The sequence below is a fragment of the Somniosus microcephalus genome, chromosome 6 (genome assembly GCF_052327205.1).
Source record: "Somniosus microcephalus isolate GS21.2 chromosome 6, FLI_Smic_1.0, whole genome shotgun sequence".
In the NCBI taxonomy this organism is placed as follows: Eukaryota; Metazoa; Chordata; class Chondrichthyes; order Squaliformes; family Somniosidae; genus Somniosus; species Somniosus microcephalus.
In genome coordinates this window covers 209177565-209204717 of record NC_140992.1, presented here as the reverse complement: position 1 = coordinate 209204717, position 27153 = coordinate 209177565, and the positions used below count along the sequence as shown (strand labels likewise).

The 27153-nt window shown below is 47.6% G+C and overlaps 1 protein-coding gene across 4 annotated transcripts in view; it reads left to right on the top strand.

Moving 5' to 3' along the window:
* Positions 1-27153, top strand: part of carmil2 (capping protein regulator and myosin 1 linker 2) — a 314585-nt gene that overhangs the window by 25132 nt on the left and 262300 nt on the right. For 2 of the 4 annotated variants that reach the window (XM_085991327.1, XM_085991326.1), the window contains exon 3: positions 1059-1109. In XM_085991327.1, coding sequence (XP_085847453.1) covers positions 1059-1109 — 51 coding nt within the window. Of the gene's footprint in view, positions 1-1058; positions 1110-26905; positions 27086-27153 lie in introns of those variants that run through there. The other 2 variants (XM_085991329.1, XM_085991328.1) reach the window with 1 other exon arrangement.

Sequence of the window (27153 nt, the reverse complement as noted above, 5' to 3'; positions counted from 1 at the left end):
TAGGAACAGGAGTAGGCCATTCAGCCCCTCAAGCCTGTTCTGCCATTCAATGAGATTATGGCTGATCTGCGTATACTGCATATATCCGCCTTTGGCCCATATCCCTTAATATCTTTGGTTAACAAAAAGCTATCAATCTCCGATTTAAAATGAACAATTGATCTAGCATCAATTGCCGTTTGTGGAAGAGAGTTCCAAACTTCTACCACCCTTTGTGTGTAGAAGTGTTTCCTAATTTCACTCCTGAAAGGTCTGGCTCTAATTTTTAGACTATGCCCCCTAGTCCTAGAATCCCCAACCAGCAGAAATAGTTTTTCTCTATCTACCCTATCTGTTCCCCTTAATATCCTGAAAACTTCGATCAGATCACCCCTTAACCTTCTAAATTCGATGGAATACAACCCTAATTTGTGTAATCTCACCTCGTAACTTACCCCTTGAAGTCTGGGTATCGTTCTGGTAAACCTATGCTGCACTCCCTTCAAGGCCAGTATATCCTTCCTAAGGTGTGGTGCCCAGAACTGCTCACAGTATTCCAGGTGTGGTCTAACCAGAGTATTTGTATAGCTGCAGCATAACCTCTACCCCCTTGTACTCTAGTCCTCTAGATATAAAGGCTAGCATTTCATTTGCCTTTTTGATTATATTCTGTACCTGTTCATGACATTTTAATGATCTGTGTACCTGAACCTCCAAGTCTCTTTGGACATCCACTGTTTTTAGCTTTTTACCATTTAGAAAGTCCCCTGTTCTATCCCTTTTTAGGTCCAAGTGGATGACCTCACATTGAAATCCATAACGTTTCAGGTTGATGACCTTTTCGTCTTGTAAATGCATGAGGGGGTTGGAGAGGAGCCTGGGTTTTGATTTGGTTATTCACCTCTCTCAGGAGATTACATGGTGGGTGTAGAGTGTCTGTATCGTGATTCATATGGCGTCACAACTGTGTGGTACAAGCTGGATGGACCAGTAGATCTATTCCTGTCTGGTTTCATTTATTCGTAAAATATTTCCGAATCATAGGTGGCTGGCATATTATTTTTTTCTTTATATTTCAGGCCTTGACACTGTGGAGGGCATTTGTGCTGCCTGTTCGAGTCCCTGCCAAGGTAAGCCCTGGAGACTTTTCCAACTCTTGTCCTCGTTTTCCATATTGCAGCACTTGGAGCTGTTTTCAATCATCTTCACTTTTGATTGAAAGTGTTTAAACTATTAAGCCGATGGTAATCAATAAGCTAAAAGTCGCTTTATTTTAATATGTCAATGCTCTGATGTAGTAGGAGCAGACATCACATGGATTTTCCGTGAGTCGCCCGGATTTGATGTCCATCTCATGTTCTCATTTAAATGCTTTCTAAACTCATGGAAGAGCTTTCAGGGTGCCTCATGCACCAACAGCGTGTTGTAAGGCGGCCTGCGTTGCGCGCCCATGTGTCACCTTAACCTACCGCGATTGAGAGAGGGGCCAGCCAACTCATCAAGGAAAGTTTGATTGATCTATGCCTCACTACGGTTGAGAAATATCCAACCAGATGAACATGAAGTTTATTAAAATCTCACATGCAGCCCTTGTGTTTGAGAAAAAGCCAATGTGTTAATGACATGGTGTAATTGACCCAGGTGACGGTGTTGGGGGATTCGGATAAAGGACCATTAACATGTTATTGGAAAGAGTGTGACTGGTGTTTAGTAAATGTGTGTAGTTCCGATTTATTAAGAGTTATTCACTCCATGAATACATTGAAAAAGAGTTTTATATAGTTCTTAAAATCATGAAGCTATTGCTGGAGTCTTGACATTGTGAGCCAAATTAACAGAATTTTCCAATTTCACACATTAGGAATGGCATTCGCTCAGTTTAACAATGTAACCTATTCGGCTGTATGACACTCAATAATAAACATAACTTTGTATGTCTAAGTAGATTTCCAATCCAAGAGAAAATAGTTCAGGTACAGTTGAGGTACATTCCCACGAGGGGAAAAGGCAGGGCAACTAAAGTCAGGGCTCCCTGGATGACAAAACGGAGAGAGAATATGATGAAGCAGAAAAAGAGCGCATATGACAGATGTCAGGTTGCAAATACACCTGAGAATCAGGCTATATATAGAAAGGTCAGAGGAGAAGGGAAAAAGAAAATAAGAGGGGCAAAGAGAGGGTATGAGAATAGAATGGCAGCCAACATAAAAGGTAATCCAAAAGTCTTCTATAGGCATATAAATAGTAAAAGGGTAGTAAGAGGAAGGGTGGGGCTGATTAGGGACCAAAAAGGAGACCTATGCATGGAGGCAGAGGGTATGGCTGAGGTACTAAATGAGTATTTTGCATCTGTCTTCACCAAGGAACAGGATGCTGCCATAGACATAGTAAAGGAGGAGGTAATGGAGATACTTGATAGGATAAAAATTGATAAAGAGGAGGCACTAGAAAGGCTGGCTGTACTTAAAGTAGATAAGTTACCAGGAGCGGATGGGATGCATCCTAGGATGCTGAGGGAATTATGGGAGGAAATCGCAGTGGCACTGGCCATAATATTTCAATCCTCCTTAGATACGGGGGGTGGTGCCAGAAGACTGGAGAATTGCAAATGTTACACCATTGTTCAAAAAAGGGTGTAAAGATAAACCCAGCAACTACAGGCCAGTCAGTTTGACCTCGGTAGTGGGGTAACTTTTAGAAATAGTAATCAGGGACAAAATTAACAGTCACTTGGACAAGTGTGAATTAATTAAGGAAAGCCAGCATGGATTTGTTAAAGGCAAATCGTGTTTAACTAACTTGATTGAGTTCTTTGATGAGGTAACAGAAAGAGTTGATAAGGGTAATGCAGTTGACGTAGTGTACATGGATTTCCAAAAGGCGTTCGACAAAGTGCCACATAATAGGCTTGCCAGCAAAGTTGAAGCCCATGGAATAAAAGGGACAGTGGCAGCATGGATACAGAATTGGCTAAGTGACAGGAAACAGAAAGTAGTGGTGAACGGTTGTTTGTCGGACTGGAGGAAGGTATACAGTGGTGTTCCCCAGGGGTCGTTTCTAGGACCACTGCTTTTCTTGATAACATATTAATGACTTGGACATGGGTGTGCAGGGCACAATTTCAAAATTTGCAGATGGCACACAACTTGGAAGTATAGTGGACAGTGAGGAGGAGAGTGATCGAGTTCAGGAAGACATAGACAGGCTGGTGAAATGGGCGGACATGTGGCAAATGAAATTTAACGCAGAGAAATGTGAGGTGATACATTTTGGTAGAAGAATGAGGAGAGGACATATAAACTAAATGTTCATGCACCCCTTCAGGATTGTACCAGAGAGATCTGGAAGTATGTGTGCACAAATTGTTGACGGTGGCAGGGCAGTTTGAGAAAACAGTTAAAAAGGCTTACGGGATCCTGGGCTTCATAAATAGAGGTGTAGGGCTGGATTTTCTCAGCCCCGAGGAGGTGGGCATGGAGGCGGGACTGCCGGTAAAGTAGCAGAAAGTGGGGGCAGATGGTAAATCCGCCCTCATCCCGCCTCTGTACCCTTTTGCCAGGAGGCAGGAAGATGTACTGCTTCAGGTGCCGTCTCCTGGAGGCGGGAAAGGCATTTAATCCTTTTATCTGCCTGTTAACAGGTAGTTAACAGACAGAAAAAAGGATTAGTTCCATTTTACCTTCACAGGTGAAGGCTTCCCGACCTCTGAGAACCCCGCCGGGTTGGAGGAAACGTGAAGGAGGTCTGCGGCGCTCGGAGGCACCTGGAAGTAAGAACATAAGAACATAAGAAGTAGGAGCAGGAGTAGGCCAATCGGCCCCTCGAGCCTGCTCCACCATTCAATAAGATCATGGCTGATCTGATCCTAACCTCAAATCTTCTATCACTCTCCATCCACCCGAACCCATGTGATCTCCCGGGAGAGGCGAAAAACCAGATAAAAGACCCAATGGCCAATTTGGGAGAAAAAAAATCTGGGAAATTCCTCTCTGACCCATCTAGGCGATCGAAATTCTTCCAGGAGATCACTCTGTCCCTCTATTTTCTACAGTACTTACCTTCTGTAAAGGCGATCTCCACCCCAGCCAGGAACAGGAATAAAACCATCTCCTGAAATCTAACACAGAATTAGAACACAGTAGGAGCAGAACCAGGCTACACGGCCCCTGGGCCCACTCCACTACCCATAGGGCCATGACCATTCCGAACCTAGACTCATGTCCAATTTCCTGCCCGCTCCCCGTAACCCTTAATTCCCTTTACTTCTAGGAAACTATCTATATCTGTTTTAAATTTATTTAATGATGTAGCTTCCACAGCTTTCTGGGGCAGCAAATTCCACAAACCTACCACCCTCTGAGTGAAGAAGTTTCTCCTCATCTCAGTTTTGAAAGAGCAGCCCCTTATTCTAAGATTATGCCCCCTAGTTCTAGTTTCACCCATCATTGGGAACATCCTCACCACATCCACCCGATCAAGCCCCTTCACAATCTTATATGTTTCAATAAGATCGCCTCTCATTCTTCTGAACTCCAATGAGTAGAGTCCCAATCTACTCAACCTCTCCTCATATGACCACCCCCTCATCCCCGGGATTAACCAAGTGAACCTTCTTTGTACTGACTCGAGAGCAAGTATGTCCTTTCTTAAGTATGGACACCAAAACTGTATGCAGTATTCCAGGTGCGGTCTCACCAATACCTTGTACAACTGCAGCAATACCTCCCTGTTTTTATATTCCATCCCCCTAGCAATAAAAGCCAACATTCCATTGGTCTTCTTGATCACTTGCTGCACCTGCATACTAACTTTTTGAGTTTCGTGCACCAGGACCCCCAGATCCCTTTGTACTACAGTACTTTCCAGTTTCTTGCCATTAAGATAATAACTTGCTCTATGATTTTTCCTGCCAAAGTGCATAACCTCACACTTTCCAGTATTGTATTCCATCTGCCAAATCTCTGCCCACTTACTTAGCCTGTCGATGTTCCTTTGCAGGTTTTTTATGTCCTCCTCACTCACTACTTTCCCTCCCATCTTTGTATCATCTGCAAACTTTGATATGTTACACTCGGTCCCCTCCTCCAAATCGTTAATATAGATTGTAAAGAGTTGGGGACCCAGCACTGACCCCTGCGGAACACCACTAGTTACTGGTTGCCAATCTGAGAACGAACCATTTATCCCAACTCTCTGCTTTCTGTTAGAGAGCCAATCCTCCACCCACGCCAGAATATTACCCCCAATCCCGTGATTTTTTATCTTGAGCAATAATCTTTTGTGTGGCACCTTGTCAAATGCCTTTTGGAAGTCTAAATACACTACGTCCACTGGTTCCCCTTTATCCACCCTGTATGTTACTTCCTCAAAAACCTCAAGCAAATTTGTCAAACATGACTTCCCCTTCATGAAACCATGCTGAGTTTGTCCTATTAAATTATGTTTATCCAAATGTCCCGTTACTGTCTCCTTAATAATGGACTCTAACATTTTACCAACCACAGATGTTAGGCTAACAGGTCTATAGTTTCCAGCCTTCTGCCTACTACCCTTTTTAAATAAGGGTGTTACATTAGCAGTTTTCCAATCTGCCGGGACCTTTGCTGAGTCCAGGGAGTTTTGGAAAATTATTACCAATGCATCCACAATCCCTACCGCCACTTCCCTCAAGACCCTAGGATGCAAGCCATCAGGTCCAGGGGATTTATCCGCCTTAAGTCCCATTATTTTACCAAGTACCACTTCCTTAGTGATTTTAATCGTATTTAGTTCCCCCCCCCCCGCCCTAGAGCCCCCTGTTTGCCCAGTGTTGGGATATTCTTAGTGTCCTCTACTGTAAAGACTGATACAAAATAATTGTTCAGCGTTTTTGCCATCTCCATGTTTCCCACCATTAATTTCCCGGTCTCATCCTCTAAGGGACCAACATTTACTTTAACCACCCTTTTTCTTTTTATATAACTATAGAAACATTTGCTGTCTGTTTTTATATTTTTTGCTAATTTACTTTCATAATCTATCTTCCCTTTCTTAATCAATCTTTCAGTTATTTTTTGCTGTCTTTTAAAGACTTCCCAACCTTCCATCCTCCCACTAGATTTGGCTACCTTATATGCCCTTGTTTTTAGTCGGATACTATCCTTAATTACTTTACTTAGCCACGGATGGCTATCTTTTCTTTTACACCCTTTTTTCCTCAGTGGAATATATATTTTTTGGAAGTTGTAAAATAACTCCTTAAATGTACACCACTGATCATGTACCGTCTTACCCATTAATCTATTTTCCCAGTCCACTCTAATCAATTCCGCTCTCATACCTTCATAGTCGCCTTTATTCAAGTTCAGCACGCCTGTTTGAGATCCAACCTTCTCACCCTCTAATTGAATATGGAATTCAATCATGTTATGGTCACTCATTCCAAGGGGATCCTTTACTAAGACATTTTTAATTAATCCTGTCTCATTACACAGGACCAAATCTAAAGTTGCTTGCCCCCTCGTCGGTTCAGTTACATACTGCTCAAGAAACCCATCCCTAATACACTCAATGAACTCATCCTCAAGGCTGCTCTGCCCAATTTGATTTGTCCAGTTAATATGATAATTAAAATCCCCCATAATTATAGCTGTTCTCTTATTACAAGCCTCAACTATTTCCTGATTAATACTCCGTCCAACAGAGTTGCAACTGTTCGGAGGCCTATAGACTACACCCACTAGTGTTTTTTTCCCCTTATTATTCCTTATCTCCACCCAAACTGTTTCACTATCCTGCTCCTTTGACCCAATATCATTTCTCTGTATTATAGTGATTCCTTCCTTTATTAACATAGCCACCCCATCTCCTCTCCCTTCCTGCCTGTCCTTCCTGATTGTTAAATAACCTGGTATGTTTAATTCCCAGTCATGGTCACCCTGCAGCCATGTTTCTGTAATGGCCACAAGATCATACCCATATGTCGTTATTTGTGCCGTTAACTCATTCATTTTGTTACGAATGCTACATGCATTCAGATAAAGAACCTTCAAATATGTTTTGTAACACTTAGTTCTTGTTTTTTCCCTTTTTAGTACTTTACTTTTTACGCCATACCTTCTGTCCCTTCCTGACACGTTCTGTTTTTTAATTCCCCCACTGCTACCTAAGTCTATGACCTTCTCTGTTGTCATTTCTATTATTTGCTCTCTAGAAACCTCCCCCCCACTAATTAATTTAAAGCCCTCTCTACAGCCCTAGTTATATGATTCGCCAGGACTCTAGTCCCAGCACTGGCCAAGTGGAGTCCGTCCCAACGGAACAGCTCCCTCCTGTCCCAGTACTGGTGCCAGTGTCCCAAGAAGCAAAACCCATTTCTCCCACACCAGTCTTTGAGCCACGCATTTAACTCTTTAATTTTATTTATCCTAGCCAAATTCGCTCGTGGCTCAGGTAATAACCCAAAGATTATTACCCTTGAGGTTCTGTTTTTTAATTTGACCCCTAGCTGCTCATACTCCTTTAAGAGAACCGTCTTCCTTGTCCTATCTACGTCATTTGTACCAACATGGACCATGACAACTGGATCCTCCCCCTCCCACTCCAAGTTTCTTTCCAGCCCAGAAGAGATGTCCTTAACCCTGGCACCGGGCAGGCAACACAGCCTTCGGGACTCCCGCTCTTGACTGCAGAGAACCCTATCTATCCCCCTAATGATACTATCCCCTACCACTACAACATTTCTTTTTACTCCCTCCACTTGAATGGCCCCCTGTACCACAGTGCTGTGGCCAGGTTGCTCATGCTCCCTGCAGTCCCCGCTCCCGCCCTCACAGGGAGTAAGAACCTCGATCCTGCTTGACAAGAGCAAGGGCTGCGTCTCCTTCAACACTACATCCTGGATCCCTGTACCTTCCTCACTCGTAGTCACACCGCCCTGTCCCTGACCACGGACTACATCTGCAGTAATTAACTTCATAGGTGTGACCATCTCCTGAAACATAGCGTCTAGGAACTTCTCCCCCTCCCTGATGTGTCGCAGTGTCTGAAGCTCGGTCTCAAGCTCTTTAACATGGAGCTTGAGTTCCTCTAGCAGCAAACACTTATCGCAAATGTAATCACCGTGAGCCTCAATGGGGTCCACCAGCTCCCACATTTCGCAACAGTGACACATCACCTGTTCACCCATATCTATGTAATTAATTAAATTTATTATTATTAGTTATAAAGGCCCTCTGCCCCGATGTAGATGATACTATTACACCACTATTCAATTGGACTTACCAACTTAAAGGAATAAAAGAGAAGGAAGAAAACCAACCGACCAGCTGATCACCAACCTCCTCCTTGCATACTGTCTGTGGGGCCTGTTTGGTTGACTCGTCTCGCTGCTCCACCTCCGCAGTGCTGTCTAAGCCTGGGAGTGGGGAAAACAGAGCAAAAAACACACCCTCACCTCCCACTTGCCCGAACTCTCCCTCTTACCAAACTCTAGCAGCACTCAATGTGCAGCACTCCGTGCTCAAGCACTAGTCCCGCCCCTTTTATACCCGGATTCTACTTCCAGGTTAAACTCCCCAACAGTTTAATATACACTTAAAAATTAAACACACTTCAAATAATTAACTTTTTAACACACTAAAATTCACAAAATACACTTAAATGACTTTTCTCCCTCTTACCAAACTCTAGCAGCACTCAATGTGCAGCACTCCGTGCTCAAGCACTAGTCCTGCCCCTTTTATACCCGGATTCTACTTCCGGGTTAAACTCCCCAACAGTTTAATATACACTTAAAAATTAAACACACTTCAAATAATTAACTTTTTAACACACTAAAATTCACAAAATACACTTAAATGACTTTTCTCCCTCTTACCAAACTCTAGCAGCACTCAATGCACAGCACAGTAAGATGTAGAGGTGAGCGATGGGTGCAAGTGTGGAGTGGTAAGTATGTAAGGTGAGTGATAAGTTTTTAAAAATGTTCACTTACCTTGTTTTCTTCCTACAGCCTTCAGCTGCGCTGGATCGGGAGACCCGACATCCTCCTTGTCGATTTCACAGACTGGCTGTTGAATCCTCCGAACCAACAGCCATGTGAAATTTACAAAGTTCAAAGGTTTAATGAGTCCTGAACACAAGGACTCATCAAACTACAGAGAATATCAGTGCTTGACAGCTTCACAGAGCTGTCAAACGCTGACACTTCTTCTTTCAAGAAGTCTTGACAGATGGCACGTCTGACGTTGATGTGATCTGTCAGTGACGTCCTCCCTAATTGGCCTGCTGAGCCTGCAGGGCGGGCTTAACAAGGTCAATCGGGAAAATCCCTCTAGTTGGTCAAACGAGGATGGAGGCGGGACATTGACACGACAAGCAGCAGTCCCGCCTCCAACTCGCCTCCATTCACAAAATCCAGCTCACAGAGTACAAAAGTGTGGCAATGATGATGAACCTGTATAAAACACTGGTTCGGCCCCAACTGGAGCATTGTGTCCAATTCTGGGCACCACACTTTAGGAAGGATGTGAAGGCCTTAGAGAGGGTGCAGAAAAGATTTACGAGAATGATTCCAGGAATGAGGGACTTTAGTTACTGAAGAAGCTGGGGTTGTTCTCCTTGGAGCAGAGAAGATTGAGGAGAGATTTGATAGAAGTGTTCAAAATCATGAGGGGTCCGGACAGAATAGATAGAGAGAAACTGTTCCCATTGGCAGAAGGGTTGAGAATCAAGGACACAGATTTAAGGTGATTGGCCAAAGAACCAAAGGCGGCGTAAGAATTTTTTTTTTTACGCAGCGAGTGGTTACGATCTGGAATGCACTGCCTGAATGGGTGGTGGAGGCAGATTCAATCATGGCTTTCAAAAGGGAGTTGGATAAGTATCTGAAGGAAAGAATTTTGCAGGGCTACGGGGAAAGGGCGGGGGAGTGGAACTAGCTGAAGTGCTCTTGCAGAGATCTGGCATGGGCTCGATGGGCCGAATGGCCTTCTTCCGTGCTGTAACCATTCTATGATTCTATGGCTCACTCTTTGTAATCCTTAAACTGATTAGCAATATTTTTTCAAAGCTAGCTCCTTGTAAGAAAAGCTATTCTCTTGCCTCTAAAAATGTTTAAACTGAGTGGCATGGGGTTTTGCCCATAGTCACCAACTGAGGCACTGTCCTTAGATACCTCTGGTAGGCCCTAGACCCCCAGCAAGTTTTGGAGAGGCTGCCTCACTGATTCCAATACTTAAAAGGTTGACATCTCTGTAGTAGGTGATTAATTTGGGAAACTAATAACTGTCGTGGTGTAGGAATAGGTGTATTCCTAACAAATAACGGAGCTTGACTCGGAAGAACAACAAACAGGATTTTAATGTTGAATTAATTGAAGTACAGCAAACAACGTAGAACGATGCAGGAGTGTCGTGGAACAGGTCTTTCCCCAGTGGGGACGCCACGAGGACTGACTCGGCAGTCCCGTGGATTGCGTGATGACGTCATCGCGTTTTCCCGCGCTTGGGCAGTCACGTGAATGGCGCGATGACGTCATCGTGTTCTCCCGGCACTGCAGCTGGCCGTTGCGGCCGAAGTCGCGGGAGCGGGAGGCCGAGCTGAGCCGGCGATTGCCGCAGGAGCGGGAGGCCGAGCTAGGCCGGCGATTGTCGTGGGAGCGGGAGGCCGAGCTGGGCCGGCTCGCGTTTAGGCGAGTCACGTGTTGCGCGACGTGACGTCATCGCGTTAGCCTGCGTTTGGGTGAGTCACGTGATGCGCGACGTGATGTCATCGCGTTAGGTTGCGTTCTTAAAGGGGCAACGCCCCGTACAGGTAAACTATATATATATACATCATTAAGTTAAAGGGAATTATGTATAATAAGTAAGGGACACTCGGTGGTACCGCTACAGTGGCACAGTAACCATTTGGATCATGTTTGTTACATACTACTTTGTGTTTGCAAAAGTCTGATTATTTACCTGACTCAGACCTGTTGGATCAGTATGATCGAAGCTTCAACAAAAATTGGAAATTGCTGGAAATATAGTCATTTCATCAGAATCGAAAAGGTAAAGATGGGATGACATTTTGGATGTGGTCCCTTGTCAGAATGGGCATAGGCAGGCAGCAGAGCACCTGTCTATACTTAACAAAATAGGCAAAGGTTTTCCTGTCTGCCTGGTGAATGTTGGAGACTCACAGCAGCCTCCAATCTTGAACAAACCATTAATGATAGGCCCATCATCACTCAATCAGTTGCAATAGAAGAGCCAAGAAATGCTGTTCAGCAGCAAACACTGACTACATTCTCCACTGAGCTGAGGGGTTGATCACCACACATGGAGATTTTAACTGGGTTTCATGGCAAGCGTCAATTGACGTCATCAATTTGATGCCCGGGCTATTTAATTCCTGAATTTCATGTACAGCCCATTGGCCAGGTGGCTGTCAGGCGAAGATTGGGTGTCTCACAGGCTACTCGCCAGCATTGAGTTAAGTTGGCGATAGGTGGGTGTAAAGTCCGCGCCTCAATAGTACACGGACTTCGGGAGAACAGTTTAACAGGTACTTTACTGAACAAGAGGCAGCTTGAAACTGAAACTACAGAAGCCTGCTAGGGCCTTTTATACAGGGGTGGTCACTGCCGGTACTGCAGTCTAAGACCAGTTATTCCCTTAAAGGTACATACACAACAATTCCTCCTCTTTTAGATAAACAGTACATAACATTCATTTAACAACTAAATAATAACTAATTACAATTACAATTTTCTCAGTAATATATACATCAACTGAAATAGTCATTTATAAGTTCAGTCTTTGAGGAGGCTTCCTGATCCGGACTGGATAGCGCCTTTCTCGAGTATCCTGTTCTGGCGGTGGAGTCAATTCTGGCTCATTGTCATTGGTTGGTTCGTCAGCTTCCAATACCCCTGCTTCTGGGGTAGACGCAATCTGTACTTCGGGCTCATTACCAGGTGCACGTGCTTGTGGTACAGGTTTGGCTTGTTCCTGTGACTCTAGAATCTGGTCAGCATGGCGTCTCACGATGCTCTCTCCAACGTCCACTGTGTACATTAGTGGTCCCTGCTGTGTGCATATCGTGCCTGGCTGCCATTTTTCTGTTCAGTAGTCGCGGGCCAAGACTGGTTGCCCTATCTTGAAGCTCCTGGTTGGCTTCTCATTTATGTGCTGGAACTGCTTATCCTCAACATCTCGTCTTATGTTTGGTTTGAGCAAATCCAAGCAACATCTTAGTCTCCGGTTGAAAAACAGTACGGCTGGAGTTTGGTTTGTTACTGCATGTGTCGCATTCCGGTAAGCAAACAGGAAGTTACCCACCTTGTGTTGCAGTGGTATGTCATCATTATACATTGCCTTTATGGCCTTTTTAAAGGTCTGAACAAACCTCTCAGCCAATCCACTTGTGGCTGGATGATATGGGGCAGATGTGTAATGTTTCACCCCATTATTCTTCAGGAACCTCCGGAAATCCTCAATCTTTATGGTTGCCTTTACTCCTTTTAGAGTCCCAAGTCCTTGTTGGAACACCTCTTCCGCGTCCGATAGAATTTGTGACAGACGTCCAGGTGCGACGTCATCATCTTTTTTGTCAGTCACAGTTAGTGCCAGAATGGAATGCCAATCCAATTGTAGTCTTCGGATCCATTCACGTCCCAATAATGGTGGTCCTCCATCTCGTAGTATATACATGTATAGTTTCTGTGTTTCCTTTCCGTTATATTCAACTGGCACCCTTATTTTTCCTCTGGGGTAGACCTTTTGTCCCGTGTATGTCTTCAATACAATGGACGTGTCCTTTAAGGGTATGTGTGAGAATAGCCGCTCATAGTCTCGTCGATTCATGACAGTTAGGGCTGTATTCTTGTGGTTTCTGTTGTATTTCCGCAGCTCCCCGTGCTGCTGCTTCGTAGGATACTGCCACGCTGAAAGCCTGTTCTAGCGTCAGGTCCTTTTTTGAAAGTAGTCATTTCTGGGTTCCTTCACTCTGGAGCCCGCAGACAAACTTATCCCGTAAGGTGTCTGCCAGTCCTGCTCCGAACTGGCAGTGCTTCGATAACTTGCGTAGTTCCGTAAGATAGTCAGCATTGCTCTCATCTTTGTGCTGGTTTCTTTTATGGAACTTGAATCTTTCTGCTATCAGCAGTGGTGTAGGGCTTAGATGTTCCTGTAAGATATGAACAATCTCCTCAAAACCTTTCTCCGTTGGTTTAGCTGGGGTAATTAAATTCCGCAATAGGCCGTACGTACTCGCACCCATCAGATTTAATAATACCGACGCCCTCTTTCCATCAGCCACCTCATTTGCCTTGCAGTACACTTCAATTCTTTCCACATACGTGGTCCAGTCTTCTACCTCGTTGTCGAAAGCAGTGATACTGCCACTTTTCGGCATCTTGGGCGATTTAAAATGGTGCCTCCTGTGCTTTTGCTTCTTCCCCAATGGAATAAAATGGCACCTCCCACGCTTTTGCTTCTTCCCCAACGGGATAAAATGGCGCCTCCCGCGCTTTTGCTTCTTCCCCTTACTGCCACGCTGCTCCTAGCATTCTACGGGGTAATGGCGGCGACCCGCAGCTTCGACGCATCTCGCTTTCCTTCCCCCCTGTTTAGTTTCTCTCCGCTGTCCTGTTCTCGAGCACCGACCGCGCCCTGTGCGCTCCACCCTCTCTCTCTTGTTTTCTTTTCCCGGCGATGCTGCGCGGCCCGATTTGTAGAGCCGCTCGATCGAGCTTGAGCCCGCCGCAGTCCGGAAGGGTCAGCGTGCTACCTGCTACCAGCACGATTCGCTGGAGCCACAGTCTCTCCCGCAATTCTCCAAACACCGATGGATTCTTTGGGCGGTTGCCCTCGGTCGACGCCCGTTGCTCAGACTACGACCTTCCAGGACCTTCCTTTCAGGCGAGATCCCCGTGAGATGATGCCACACTGCAGGTGAGTTCGAACTTACTTGTCGCCACTGTAAAGTCCGCGCCTCAATAATACACGGACTTCGGGAGAACAGTTTAACAGGTACTTTACTGAACAAGAGGCAGCTTGAAACTGAAACTACAGAAGCCTGCTAGGGCCTTTTATACAGGGGTGGTCACTGCCGGTACTGCAGTCTAAGACCAGTTATTCCCTTAAAGGTACATACACAACAGTGGGATTACGGTAGGGTCTTGTGGGTGGGATGGAGGGGAAGCCCAGGGCAGCAGAGGTACAGACTTCCCTTGTGGGGCTTGGAGGAGCACTCCTGCACCTCCTGGTCCCACAAAAGAAAGTTTAACACTTACCTTACAGGGCCATTTCTTCTTGCAGACCAGGTTTCAGTGAGCTGGGCAGCAGCAGTAGGCTCCTTGCTCAGTCTGCAGTTAGAAATCATCGGACCCCAATTTGCATGTATTAATGAGGCTCCTGCCTGAGTCAGGTGGGTGCCTCATGCCACCTTAAAAAAGGGTCCAGTTAAGGTGGCAGCAGACAGGAATGGAGGGGAAACGGGGTGGTAAGTTGTCGGAAGTGATTTTAACTGTGTGGCCACTCCCATTCCCACTGGGCAAGACGAGTTACAATCGCCCACTTTTCTGTGTTCGGCTTACTGGATAGATCATGTGATCTCCTTGACCTTGGAAAGCAGTATGATAAACATTTTATCAGACCATGATGTACTCTATAAACTACCAAACAGACTTAGTGACAATAGCAGCAAAGACAAACACAGATTTACAGTAATATATAAAACCTAGCTGTTCCTCAGAATGCAGAAAATCATAAACAGTTGCATCTGCTGTGCTAAAACTCGATGTAAAACAACCTGAAACGAAGTCTCTGACCATAACTTTATGCAGTGGTTCATTTCTAACCTATCACAGAACCAGTTGTCTGTGTGTGCCTCTCTCTCATAGCTTCTGCATGTGAACAGCTGACTGTAAATGTATGCAAACCACCAATAGCTGCTAAAACAATCTGATTGGCACTTAGTTGTAATTCCACCTTTGAACTCACAGCACGAAGCAGGCAGGTAAACAGGGTTGTAGTATAAGGCATTTCCATATTAGTGTTTCCTTGGTACCTGCAATAGACGTATTGAAGCCAATTTCCCTTTGGGGCATCCACTGGACACCTGCCGGGTGCGGTGCATCTGAAGTGTGCTGTGCCTGTCACAGGGTAGGAGTATATGATTTTCCTGTCTTTGACGTCTTGCATGTCTCTGGTGCAATCCTGGCACAGGTTCAAACCCCTGCCCACCACCCCCCCCCCCCCACCATCCCCCCCAAACTCCTCGGCTGGACCTTGTGTCTAGAAATTGGGGAAGTAACAGCAGTGCAATTGCAGGCCTCTCTGCTGCTGAGAGCAGGAACCACAAGGCCCAAAGAACATCCTGGGTGTTGAAATTACTCCCTTTCAGGCCGGCTTCTGCCCAAAATACATTTTAAAATCGCTTACGTGCAAGTCTTTCTCATGGCCGGAGAATTTCAGAGAACTTCGACAGTTTTGAATGAGTGGCTGGAAAAAAAAGAGGAAGAAGACAATCAGAGAAAAGAGGATTGTAACCACTTTGTGTAGCTTGTAGTTCATTATCCAGTATAGAAGCTCGGTTTCAATTGAAGTGTGTCAGATAGGATAATTGTCTTTCCTCTCTGACAATTACGAAAGCTGACTGGCAAAATGAGTTTGACTGTAATCAGTTCAGTTATTGGTGGACACTGATTCACAGCACAAAGAAACCTCAGATTCAGAAATCGAGTTCTTTTTGTGATCCTAATCTTAAATAGAAATTATCGCACAGAAACAGGCCACTCAGCCCAACTGGTCTATGCCGCTGTTTATGCTCCACACGAGCCTCCTCACACTCTACTTCATCTCACCCTATCAGCATAATCTGGAAGTGGACTGCATTTGTCATGAAAAGTAGTGTGGGGAACAGAAAGTAGGGAACGGAAACAGATGCATTGGAAAATGCTGGTCCCTGCAAGAACAGCTGATGCATTTTACTAATCTAGTAAATTTATTGCTGGCTTAATTAGCCATTTATATTCCTGACAAGCAGACCTTTGACTCAGCAGTGATGTACACGCCTCCATCCAATTTTTTTTCAGCATACACCTCTTGACTCGTACACCTGGAGCGCTGCCTCACTGCAGACTCTCTGGGGTGGGGACGGGGACGGGGGGGGATTTTACGGGGAGTCAGCCGGCCCGATCAGTGGTGGGTCGGGTGGGAAAGTGTTTTTTTTTGACAGAGGGTCGGGACCCCGCTGTCACGTGCCTTTACCAAATGTCTGGTCTATCAGCACTGAGCAGACCCGACATGCAGTGGCAGAGAAGGCAATTCAGGTCATTATGACCTTGTTAACTGAAGATTAACAACAATTTTGAGCTCACCTTTAGAATTTACCAGCTTGCCAACGGGGTCCATGCTGCTCGGGGATCATGTCTGTTAAGCTGGGCAGGAGTTGAATGGCCATGGAATCATCTCATTACTTGACAGCTTGAAATGTGCTATGAAAGCTCCCATCTCACAGCTGATCACTTTCCAAGCTCAGAAGCTGTTGCTTACTGTATTTGGAAGACAGATTGAGCTTGCAAGTGTTTGGAGCAAACTCTATATCCAGTGTCACCTCATTGGAACAACCCCTCTCACCATTGACAGATTGCTTCTGTCATCTCAAGTTCACCTGCTATCTATTCCATCAGCATAAGAATGGTTTATACTCTCTCACCTTGGTCCTTAGAATCTGACCATGATCAGCCGTAACACCAGCAGCACCAACAACCACACAAACCCTCTCTGCAATCACCTGATGCTGCACAGGACAGAGGGCATCAGCACCCGACCAGATTGCTGCCCGGAACACCAGGGCCACATTAACTTCACTTGTGTGGTAAACCACTGCTAACTCTGTACATGTCTGTGTGGTAAACCACTGTTAACTCTGTACAGGTCCGGGCATGTCTCCGCCCCTGGCTCCACCCCTAAGCCCGGGTATAAAGGTGACTCACCACCCTTCCCCCGGGAGCTCTTAGGATGGATCCACTAGCAGAGGCATGCTCCAGTTCTTAGTCAATAAAAGCCTACTTCGTATAAGTTCAACTCGTAGTCTTTGGTGTTGTTGATAGTGCATCAATTTTATTGACTATATTTTCGACATGGAGCAAATCTTGAAGCCGGAACGTTTAGACCTGGATCCTCAAGCAACAGATGCAGCCAATAACTTTGAACACTGGCTGAGCTGTTTCAAAGCCTTCCTGGAGGCCTCCAGCACTACCGTCACTACAGATGACGCGAAACGGCTTGTCTTGAACTCACGGGGGAGCCACTGAGTCTACTCGATCATCCGAGACGCCACAACTTACGCGGCCGCCATCGCGACGCTAAAGGAACAATACGTGAGGCCTGTTAACGAGGTCTACGCCAGACACCTCCTGGCTACCCGAAAACAGCGCCCCGGGGAATCGGGCACCGAATATTTACTGGCACTGAGAGTCCTCGGCCGGGCCTGTAATTGCAAAGCAGTGACGGCCAAGGAATGCACGGAAGACCTGATCCGAGACGCCTACGTAGCCGGCATCAGGTCCAACTATACTCGGCAGAGGCTGCTGGAACAGAGGGGGCTCGACCTGCAGAAGACGGTGGCCCTCGCTAACTCGTTAGACGTGGCCCTCCAGAACATGGACCCCTACCCCCCTGACCGGATGGCCACGTGGATGTCACGGGAGCAGCCATCTTGGGACCCGGTAAGGCCACAAGCCGCCAGCAGCCCAACTACAGCTGCAATGACCAGAGGCCAGAAATGCTACTTCTGCGGCCAGGCCAAGCACCCCAGACAGCAATGCCCAACAAAGGACGCGACCTGCTCCAAATGCGGCAAGAAAGGCCACTACGCGAGAGTGTGCAGGGCGAAATCGACCCCCAATTCCAGCAGCGCCACGTGTGAACCGTGCAGGCCGCCATTTTGGACCCCACCAACCACGTGTGAGCCGTGCGGGCCGCCATTTTGGGCACCACCAGCCGCGGGGGAGCCGCCATCTTGGACACCATTTCGGGACCAGGCCCCCGGCGCGGGCGAATACTACAGTGACCCACCGACCTCGACGATGGCCTCCATCACCCTGGACCAATCTAGGCCCCATCAACTAGCCAGGTCCATGATGAACGTAAAGGTAAATGGCCATGCCACAAATTGCCTTTTCGACTGCGGAAGCACGGAGAGCTTCATCCACCCCGACACGGTGCGACGCTACTCCCTATCGGTTATGCCCACACGCCACCAGGTCTTTATGGCCTCAAAGTCCCATACGGCGGACGCCGGCGGCTACTGTGTAGCGACTCTGACAGTGAACGGCGTGGAGTACAGAGATTTTAAATTCCTCGTCCTGCCACAGCTCTGCGCTCCCGTACTGCTAGGATTAGACTTCCAGTGCCATCTGGAGAGCGTCACGATGGCATATGGTGGGCCCCTGCCCCCACTTACAGTCTGCAGCCGGCAGAATTTAAACACGGCGCCGCGCAAAGTATGCAGCCTGTCCACCCTGAAGGTCAAACCCCCCCCCGTTGTTCGCTAACCTCGCCAAAGACTGCAAGCCAATTGCTACTAAAAGCAGGCGGTACAGTGCCGGGGATAGGAGCTTTATTAAATCAGAAGTAGAAAGACTCCTGAGGGAAGGGATTATTGAGGGCAGCACCAGCCCATGGCGAGCCCAAGTGGTGGTAGTGAAGACCGGCGAAAAACAGCGCCTGGTTATTGATTACAGCCAGACGATCAATTGATACACGCAATTAGATGCATACCCACTTCCCCGCATATCTGACATGGTCAACCAGATAGCACAATACCGGGTATTCTCGACGATTGATCTGAAGTCGGCATACTACCAGCTCCCCATCAGGCCTGAGGACCGCCAGTACACGGCCTTCGAGGCTGACGGTCGCCTCTACCACTTCCTCCGAGTCCCCTTCGGTGTCACCAACGGGGTCTCGGTCTTCCAAAGGGAGATGGACCGGATGGTTGACCAGAACGTGCTGCAGGCCACCTTCCCCTATCTAGACAACGTCACCATCTGCGGCCATGACCGGCATGACCACGACGCCAACCTAGAAAAATTCCTCCGTACGGCCCAACGGCTGAATCTGACATACAACAGAGAAAAATGTATGTTCTGCACCACGCGCCTCGCTATTCTTGGCTGCGTGGTGAAAAACGGAGTCATCGGCCCCGACCTCGACCGAATGCGCCCCCTCCTGGAACTACCCCTCCCCCACTGCCTAAAAGCCCTGAAGAGATGCCTAGGGTTCTTCTCTTACTACGCCCAGTGGGTGCCCAACTATGCGGACAAAGCCCGGCCCCTCATCAAGTCAACCTCCTTCCCCCTGACGGCAGAGGCCCGTGCGGCCTTCACCCTCATAAAAGAGGACATTGCGAAGGCCACAATGCACGCAGTGGATGAGTCCATCCCTTTCCAAGTGGAGAGCGATGCATCCGACTTCGCCCTAGCCGCAACCCTTAACCAGGCAGGGAGACCCGTGGCCTTCTTTTCACGGACCCTCCAGGGCCCCGAAATTCGACACTCCTCAGTCGAGAAGGAGGCCCAGGCGATAGTGGAGGCTGTACGGCACTGGAGGCATTACCTGGCTGGTAAACGTTTCACCCTGCTCACTGACCAATGGTCAGTAGCATTTATGTTTAACAACAGACAAAGGGGGAAAATCAAAAATGATAAGATATTGCGGTGGAGGATCGAGTTATCCACCTACAACTACGATATCTTATACCGGCCCGGGAAACTTAATGAGCCCCCAGACGCCCTATCCCGTGGGACATGTGCCAACGCACAAGTCGATAGGCTACGGACCCTCCACAACGATCTCTGCCACCTGGGGGTCACCAGGTTCTTCCATTTTATTAAAGCTCGCAACCTGCCTTACTCCATTGAGGAGGTCAGGACCATGACCAGGAACTGCCAGGTCTGCGCCGAATGCAAACCGCATATTTATAGGCCAGACAGGGCACACCTGATTAAAGCCACCCGCCCCTTCGAACGTCTCAGCGTTGATTTCAAGGGGCCCCTTCCCTCCTCTGACCGCAACACGTACTTCCTCAATATTATTGATGAGTACTCCCGTTTCCCCTTCGCCATCCCCTGCCCGGACATGACCAGCGCCACAGTCATCAGGTGCCTCAACGACCTGTTCGCCATATTTGGCTTCCCCAATTACATCCACAGCGACAGGGGCTCGTCGTTCATGAGCGACGAGCTGCGCCAGTACCTGCTCGAGAAGGGCATAGCCACGAGCAGGACTACCAGCTACAACCCCCGGGGTAACGGACAGGTAGAGAGGGAGAACGCAACGGTGTGGAAGACCGCCATGCTCGCCCTAAAATCCAAGGGCCTCCCAATCTCCTGCTGGCAAGATGTCCTCCCCGATGCGCTCCACTCCATACGATCACTGCTCTGTACTGCCACAAACGCCACCCCTCACGAGAAGATGTTCGTCTTCCCCAGGAAATCCACCTCGGGGACATCACTACCGACATGGCTGACGTCTCCGGGACCCGTCCTGCTCAGGAAACACGTGAGGAGCCATAAGACGGACCCCCTGGTCGAAAAGGTTCACCTCCTCCACGCCAACCCGTGGCGTATCCTGACGGGCGGGAGGACACAGTCTCAATTCGAGACCTCGCACCCTCAGGTACCACCCGAAATACCATCGATCACCATCCACTACCTCCACCCACCACCACTACCCACGACGCACCACCGGGGTGTCTACCACGAACTGACGACATGCCGGTGCCATCCCTACCCCGAGAGGACGACACGCCAGTGCTCCGTCCCACGCGAGAAGCGGCCGCGGGCAAAGAACCGCCGCAACCGGCACCACGAAGATCATTACGGCAGACAAGACCCCTGGAGAGACTTTCGTATACGAACTTTTGAAACACTTCACCCTGCCGGACTCTTTTTTAAACGAGGGGTGAATGTGGTAAACCACTGCTAACTCTGTACATGTCTGTGTGGTAAACCACTGTTAACTCTGTACAGGTCTGGGCATGTCTCCGCCCCTGGCTCCACCCCTAAGCCCGGGTATAAAGGTGACTCACCACCCTTCCCCCGGGAGCTCTTAGGATGGATCCACTAGCAGAGGCATGCTCCAGTTCTTAGTCAATAAAAGCCTACTTCGTATAAGTTCAACTCGTAGTCTTTGGTGTTGTTGATAGTGCATCAACTTGTAACTGTACACCTGGCTGCCACACAATGCACTAGGTTGGCACTACCCCACACCAACAACATAAAGCATCCCTACAATGCCCAAGCCATTCCTTTCACACTCATCACCATTACAGGGGTGCCGTTGTCTCACCATTCACTTCAACGCACTAAGCCACTTCCAAAGGTGCACACAAATCTGTCCAAGAATGCAAAGTGTTGATAATAAAGATTTCAATGTTTGACAACACATTAGCAGAAACTTCACATGAACATTGGCTAAAACACACAAGCGCCTACCCTTGTGTGTTATCAGTTGGTATGATTGGACTAGGATGAGGGTGAGGGTGAGTGTGAGGGGTGGCTAGTGAGATGGCGAAGTGATAATGTAGATAGAGGGATGGGTGGAGGTGCAAGATAAGTTGGTGTGAGTAAGGATGTGCAGGAGTAAGGTAGGGAAGGCAGAGTGATGGGGATGTGATGAGTGGCTCAGAAGGATGAGGCTGAGTGTGGCTTTACAGTAACGTTTCATGATCTACTGAGATCATTGAAAGGTTTGCGCCACTGCAGCCTAGTCCTCCTTACAACATCCTTGCCCTCCTGTGCAATGTGCAACCAGGCTGCGTTGGTCTCCTGAGGAGGTCTCTTCTGCTCATTGGAAGGGAAGAGGACCTCCCTGTGTGCTGTGACTCCCTCCATAAGCATATGGAGGGAGTCATGGGAGCACCGGGGTGCAGCCCTGCACCTCTGTGCAGTCATTGTCAGTGTTTGCAGCACCTCAATGCTGTCGAACACTGACAGTACAACTGTCAGTGATTTTGCGCATGGTCCCTTTAAGGAAACCGGCTGATGACGTGTCATCAGAGCCGCTTCCATCAATTGGACCGGGAAACTCGCTGGGTGGGCTTAACAAGCCCAATCAGGGGAAAGTCGTGTCGGAGGCCGGGATGGAGCCAGCAGCAAGGCCGCGACCCGCCACCGACCTCGTCCACCACGGACCCGCCAAGGTAGGGAAAATCGCTGCCTCCGTTTCAAGTGGTAAAATTTGAAATACATTTGCTGAGTGCTACCTTTTCATGTCCTTTATCACTGCACCAGTTTTAAAAATGGTAAACAAGGAGCTGATGTGCCCTTCATTTAACATAATATAACCACTCCAGCACAGAACTATTGCTGCTTATGTGAGCGTTCATTGGAAAATGTCGCACGGCCGAAGGGCAGGAGATAATGCAGAAAAACTCAAGCAGCCTTGTTGCGTCAAACCCAAATACTCCTCCTAACATTTTTGTTTCCTAACCGGTTTCATACTTGCCAACAGAAAGTAGAGGGAAAAGAGGTACTGTCTCCGGAGTGTCTTAATCTGCAATAATGTGAACCATTTCATCAGATAGAAATTAAACCAGTTTTACTTAAAATATGGGGGCCTAGAAATTCACTAGGCTTAGCGCCCCATTTGGGGCGCTGGAGGGCCTAGCGCTGGAGTTATGGCCAGTTGGCAAATTCAGTGGGGGCCTTCCGTCGGCGTTACACCGGTTGCGCTGCGCCGGCACCGATGACGTCATCAGTGTGCGCAGCGTCCCGGTTGCCGTGGTGACGGGCCCCAGCGCCGAAATTGAGTTGCGGCCGCCTCGCCCGTGGCAGCCGCAACTAAGACTTTGGCAACCGAGTCTTGCAGGAGTTAGCGCCGGCGCATTAAGGTCGCGCGGCGGCCGGCCGCTTTCCCGCCGGCCGCCTGCCCGCACCTCCCTCCCCGGACTCCTCCACCCCCCCCCCCGCGGAACAGATGCGTCTGGCCTGCAAGCCCGGCACTTGTCCGAGGTGCCGGGCTCATTTTTCTGAACATTTGAACGGCCAGCGGGCGGGTGCAGGCAGCTCCTCCTTAACTGAAGGAGGAGGCCTGCACTTCCCCAGCCTGCCGCACCGCATCGGGTGCCGCAGCGCCGGAATTGCGCCGCAATGCGGCACTCAGCGCCCATTTCGAGGCGCTGACACCCTCTAGTAGCGCCAGCAGCCGTTTGGGCGCAGCGCTACTGAATTTTTGGCGCGCGCAGGGGGACTTAGCGCCGGCGCTAAATTTCCGGCGCTAAAGCCCTGGTGAACCCACAACCGAATTTCTAGGCCGGTATATCCTCGGGGATTTTTATGGCATGATCTTATCCTTATTGTGTTTTAATGTGTGTTGCTGTGCTCTGTTTTTGGTGAGAAAAATACTGTGCATATGGAACAGATTCCCAGTAAAAGTAGTTAATGTGTTCATTAACTCCTTTTAAAAAGAAGCTCCATAAATATCTAATTAGGAATGGGTTTGAGGGTTATAAGAATAGATATCGACTGAGATAATCAAATCCTCTGTGGAATGCAATGGTTCCTACGCTGTTCGGTTCCAATGGAAAGCTCATGCCATGGAAAGTAAACCGTCACAGCTGCATAATGTGTGTCAGCTGTGGCTCAGTGGTAACACTCTCTCCTCAGAAGGTTGCGAGTTAAAGTTCCACTCCAGGGAGAAGCACCAAATTCAGGCTTGACATTCCAGTGCAGTGCTGAGGGAGTACACGCTGCACTGGCGGAAGTGCTGTAGAGATAATCGGCCCGATATTTACTGGGAGGTGGGAGGAGGAGTTCCGAACGGGAAACCCGGAGGTACGGGTTTGCCGGACATCCTGCTGAAATTAACAACAGGACGCCTTTTAAACTTTTTCACCAGGTTTCCCGCCTGACAGCCAGCCTGATTGACAGGCTTGGCTGCCTGTCAGACAGGAAAGCCTGCAGCACAAGGCCGCAGCCCGGGAGCAGAGAGGAGGTAGGTGGGTGAGGTCATGGGGAGGGGGAGATTGTGATCAGGGGTGCATGTGGATTGTTGTTGAGGGGGGTGTGGATCGTGGTCGGGGGAGTTCGGGGGGTCGGAAATCGTGGAGGTGGGGGTTTGTTCGGCCATGGGGAGGCAAGTAGGTAAGCTTGTTGGGCCTGGAGGAAACACTCCTGCTCCTCCTGGCCCACAAGCTGTGCCATAAAAGTACGTACCTTATGGATCCAGCCCTTCTCACCTCCTTTTACTTGCTGGGTTTTCCAAGCCCTGGGAAACCCAGACAAAATGGGTTTGAAAAAAAAAGCCTGTAACAATGGAGGCAATCCCTCCTGAAAGCGGATTGGTTGCCCGCCCCCGACCTGCCTCTATTAAAACCGGAAGCGGGTGTGTTGTGGTCGGGTTTGCGATTTTAAAATTCTTTACTTCTCACCCGCAACCAATGGGGCAGATTTTCCTGTTATTGTGTGAGGCCTAAAGGATTACCTGGAAAGTCGGGTAGATGAGGATTGCACACCCATAATGGAGCCCACCTGATTTAAAAATTTTTTAATAGACTGAAAATCAAGCATGCTCCATTGCAGGCATGTGATGCTCCCTGTCCGATTTTTCTTTCTGTGCCCAGGCAATCCTTTATGCCAAGCACAATTATGGAAAATCTCCCCAGGATGAGTTTTCTTTTCTCTCCTAATCTGCAAACTGATGATTTTGGGAAACTGTCTCAGCCAGATTGCCCACCCAGTCTCCATGGGAATATGGATATTTGTATACAGCTTTTTGCATTGTTTTTCTTCCCTGACATCAAGAGAAAAGAACTCTGTCTCTGTCACCGCAAACTGAAGTCAACTTTAAGTTCACTTTATCCTGTCTATCTAAAGGAATATCAAAAATGACATATTAGTGAAGTTTACCTGTTCAGAAGTGATGGAGCTCTGGTTCCATCACATTGGCAAATGAACCTGTACTATAGGGTGTAACTTATGAGAGCTGAATGAATTAAAATGGTCTTTAGCATGATTGAATGATTGCCCAGAGCTGGTGAGATACTCAAAAGGTTATGCTGCCTTTCGTAGAAACTTAAACAGATCTTCAAATGAATTCTCGAGTGTCAGCATCTCTAGCTAACCGGGAAGGGACATTTCTCAAGAATAAATAACTTTTTTTTTTAACTGTCTCACTGTAATAACAAAATGACTCATCATGTCTACAAATTAACAAATGGAGAAGTGAACAGTCCTGATCATAGAAACATAGAAGATAGGAGCAGGAGTAGGCCATTCGGCCCCTCGAGCCTGCTCCGCCATTCAATGAGATCATGGCTGATCATCCAAATTCAGTACCCTGTCCCTGCTTTCTCCCCATATCCCTTGATCCCTTTAGTTTTAAGAAATATATCCAACTCCTTCTTGAATATATTTAATGAATTGGCCTCTACTGCCTTCTGTGGTAGAGAATTCCACAGGTTCACCACTCACTGGGTGAAGAAATTCCTCCTCATTTCTGTCCTAAATGGCTTACCCCTTATCCTTAGACTGTGACCCCTGGTTCTGGACTCCCCGATCATCGGGAACATCCTTCCTGCATCTAGTCTGTCTAGTCCTGTCAGAATTTTATAAGTTTCAATGAGATCCCCTCTCATTCTTCTAAACTCCAGCGAGTATAAGCCCAATCGACACAATCTCTCCTCATACGTCATTCCTGCCATCCCAGGTATCAGCCTGGTGAATCTTCGCTGCACTCCCTCCATGGCAAGAATATCTTTCCTCAGATAAGGCGACCAAAACTGCACACAATACTCAAGATGTGGTCTCACCAAGGCCCTGTACAACTGCAGCAAGACATCCTTGTTCCTGTACTCAAACCCTCTCGCTACGAAGGCCAACATACCATTTGCCTTCTTAACCGCCTGCTGCACCTGCATGCTTAAATATTCAAATGCAGTAATGCCGACGCTCACGAATTAATCGCGAGACACGCGATTTTTAATTAAAATTTACCCCAACTCGCGATTCAAGAGCGAAATCTCACGTTTTTTTTCTCGGGTAATGCCAACGCTCATGAATTAATCGCGAGACATGTGATTTTTAATGACAATTTAACCCAACTCACGATCTCACGATTCAACAGTGAAATCTCGCGAAATTTCCCAAGGAATGATGCAATGACGCTGGGCAGGAGTACGCCAATTGGCCAGTGCGTGGCAACACCGTTCAACATGGGCCACGGAGATTGGAGCGCTCCCCGGGGCCACGCACTTTCTTATAGCAAAAGATGAGAGATGGACAGACAGTGTTGCTGGGAAAGTACAGCCTTGCCTTGCTTTGCCTGGCGTGCGTTGGTTAGCGCTGCTGCCTGCTCACACTGGCCTGCTCACTGTACAAGTTAGATCGCAGTAGATTGCAGTCCACCTCGTCGAATGGTCCGCCACCAGGTTCTGCCCCTTGACCGCATTCATTGGCTACTTTGCAGGTTACTCCGCTGAGCCCTTAAACTTTGGCTGGTTTTCCAATCAATCATACAAGCCGACCACCGCGGTCGCTGCGTTCGAGGTAAAGGAAGCACTGCTGGGTGGGAGCAGTCGATTAGATTCGGGTTTTGCACAAACAAACTAAATTAGAGGCGCAACTGAGGGATGTGTGCTTTTGTAAATATTATTTATATTTGTAAAAACAATTGGACTTATTTTCACCCAGTTGAATTCTTATGTGCCATTTATAGAGGGAAAAATAACCTCTAACCAAGTTTAATGTTGCATTGGTTTAGAATTTAAGCGCGCTCAAGGACCCCTGGATACAAAAAAAACCCAGAGAAGTAAAGCACTGAAAATATTTAGCAAAACCACAAGTCAAGGTGGCCTCTTAACCACTGTAGATCCTGCCACTATTTGCCAATTGTCTTGGAACGTACAATATATGTACTGCCCATATCCCTCCCCTAAGATACAACACCAACATGGATGTGGAAGGATGTCCTTAATAGACTGTCTACAGCCTCGCTGAGAATGTAAACTGGGCATTACAAAGATTTAACTTTTGTTCAGAATACAATAATTTTGCACTTACCTGATATTGAAAAATCACCCGCCCGAAATTCAAGAGGAGTACCCAAACATAGCAACATGGCGATAACAGGTGGGATTTTTAAAAAGTTTTTTGTAAAGCATTTTCAGATGCAGTAATATCGTTTTTGTAAAGAGCTC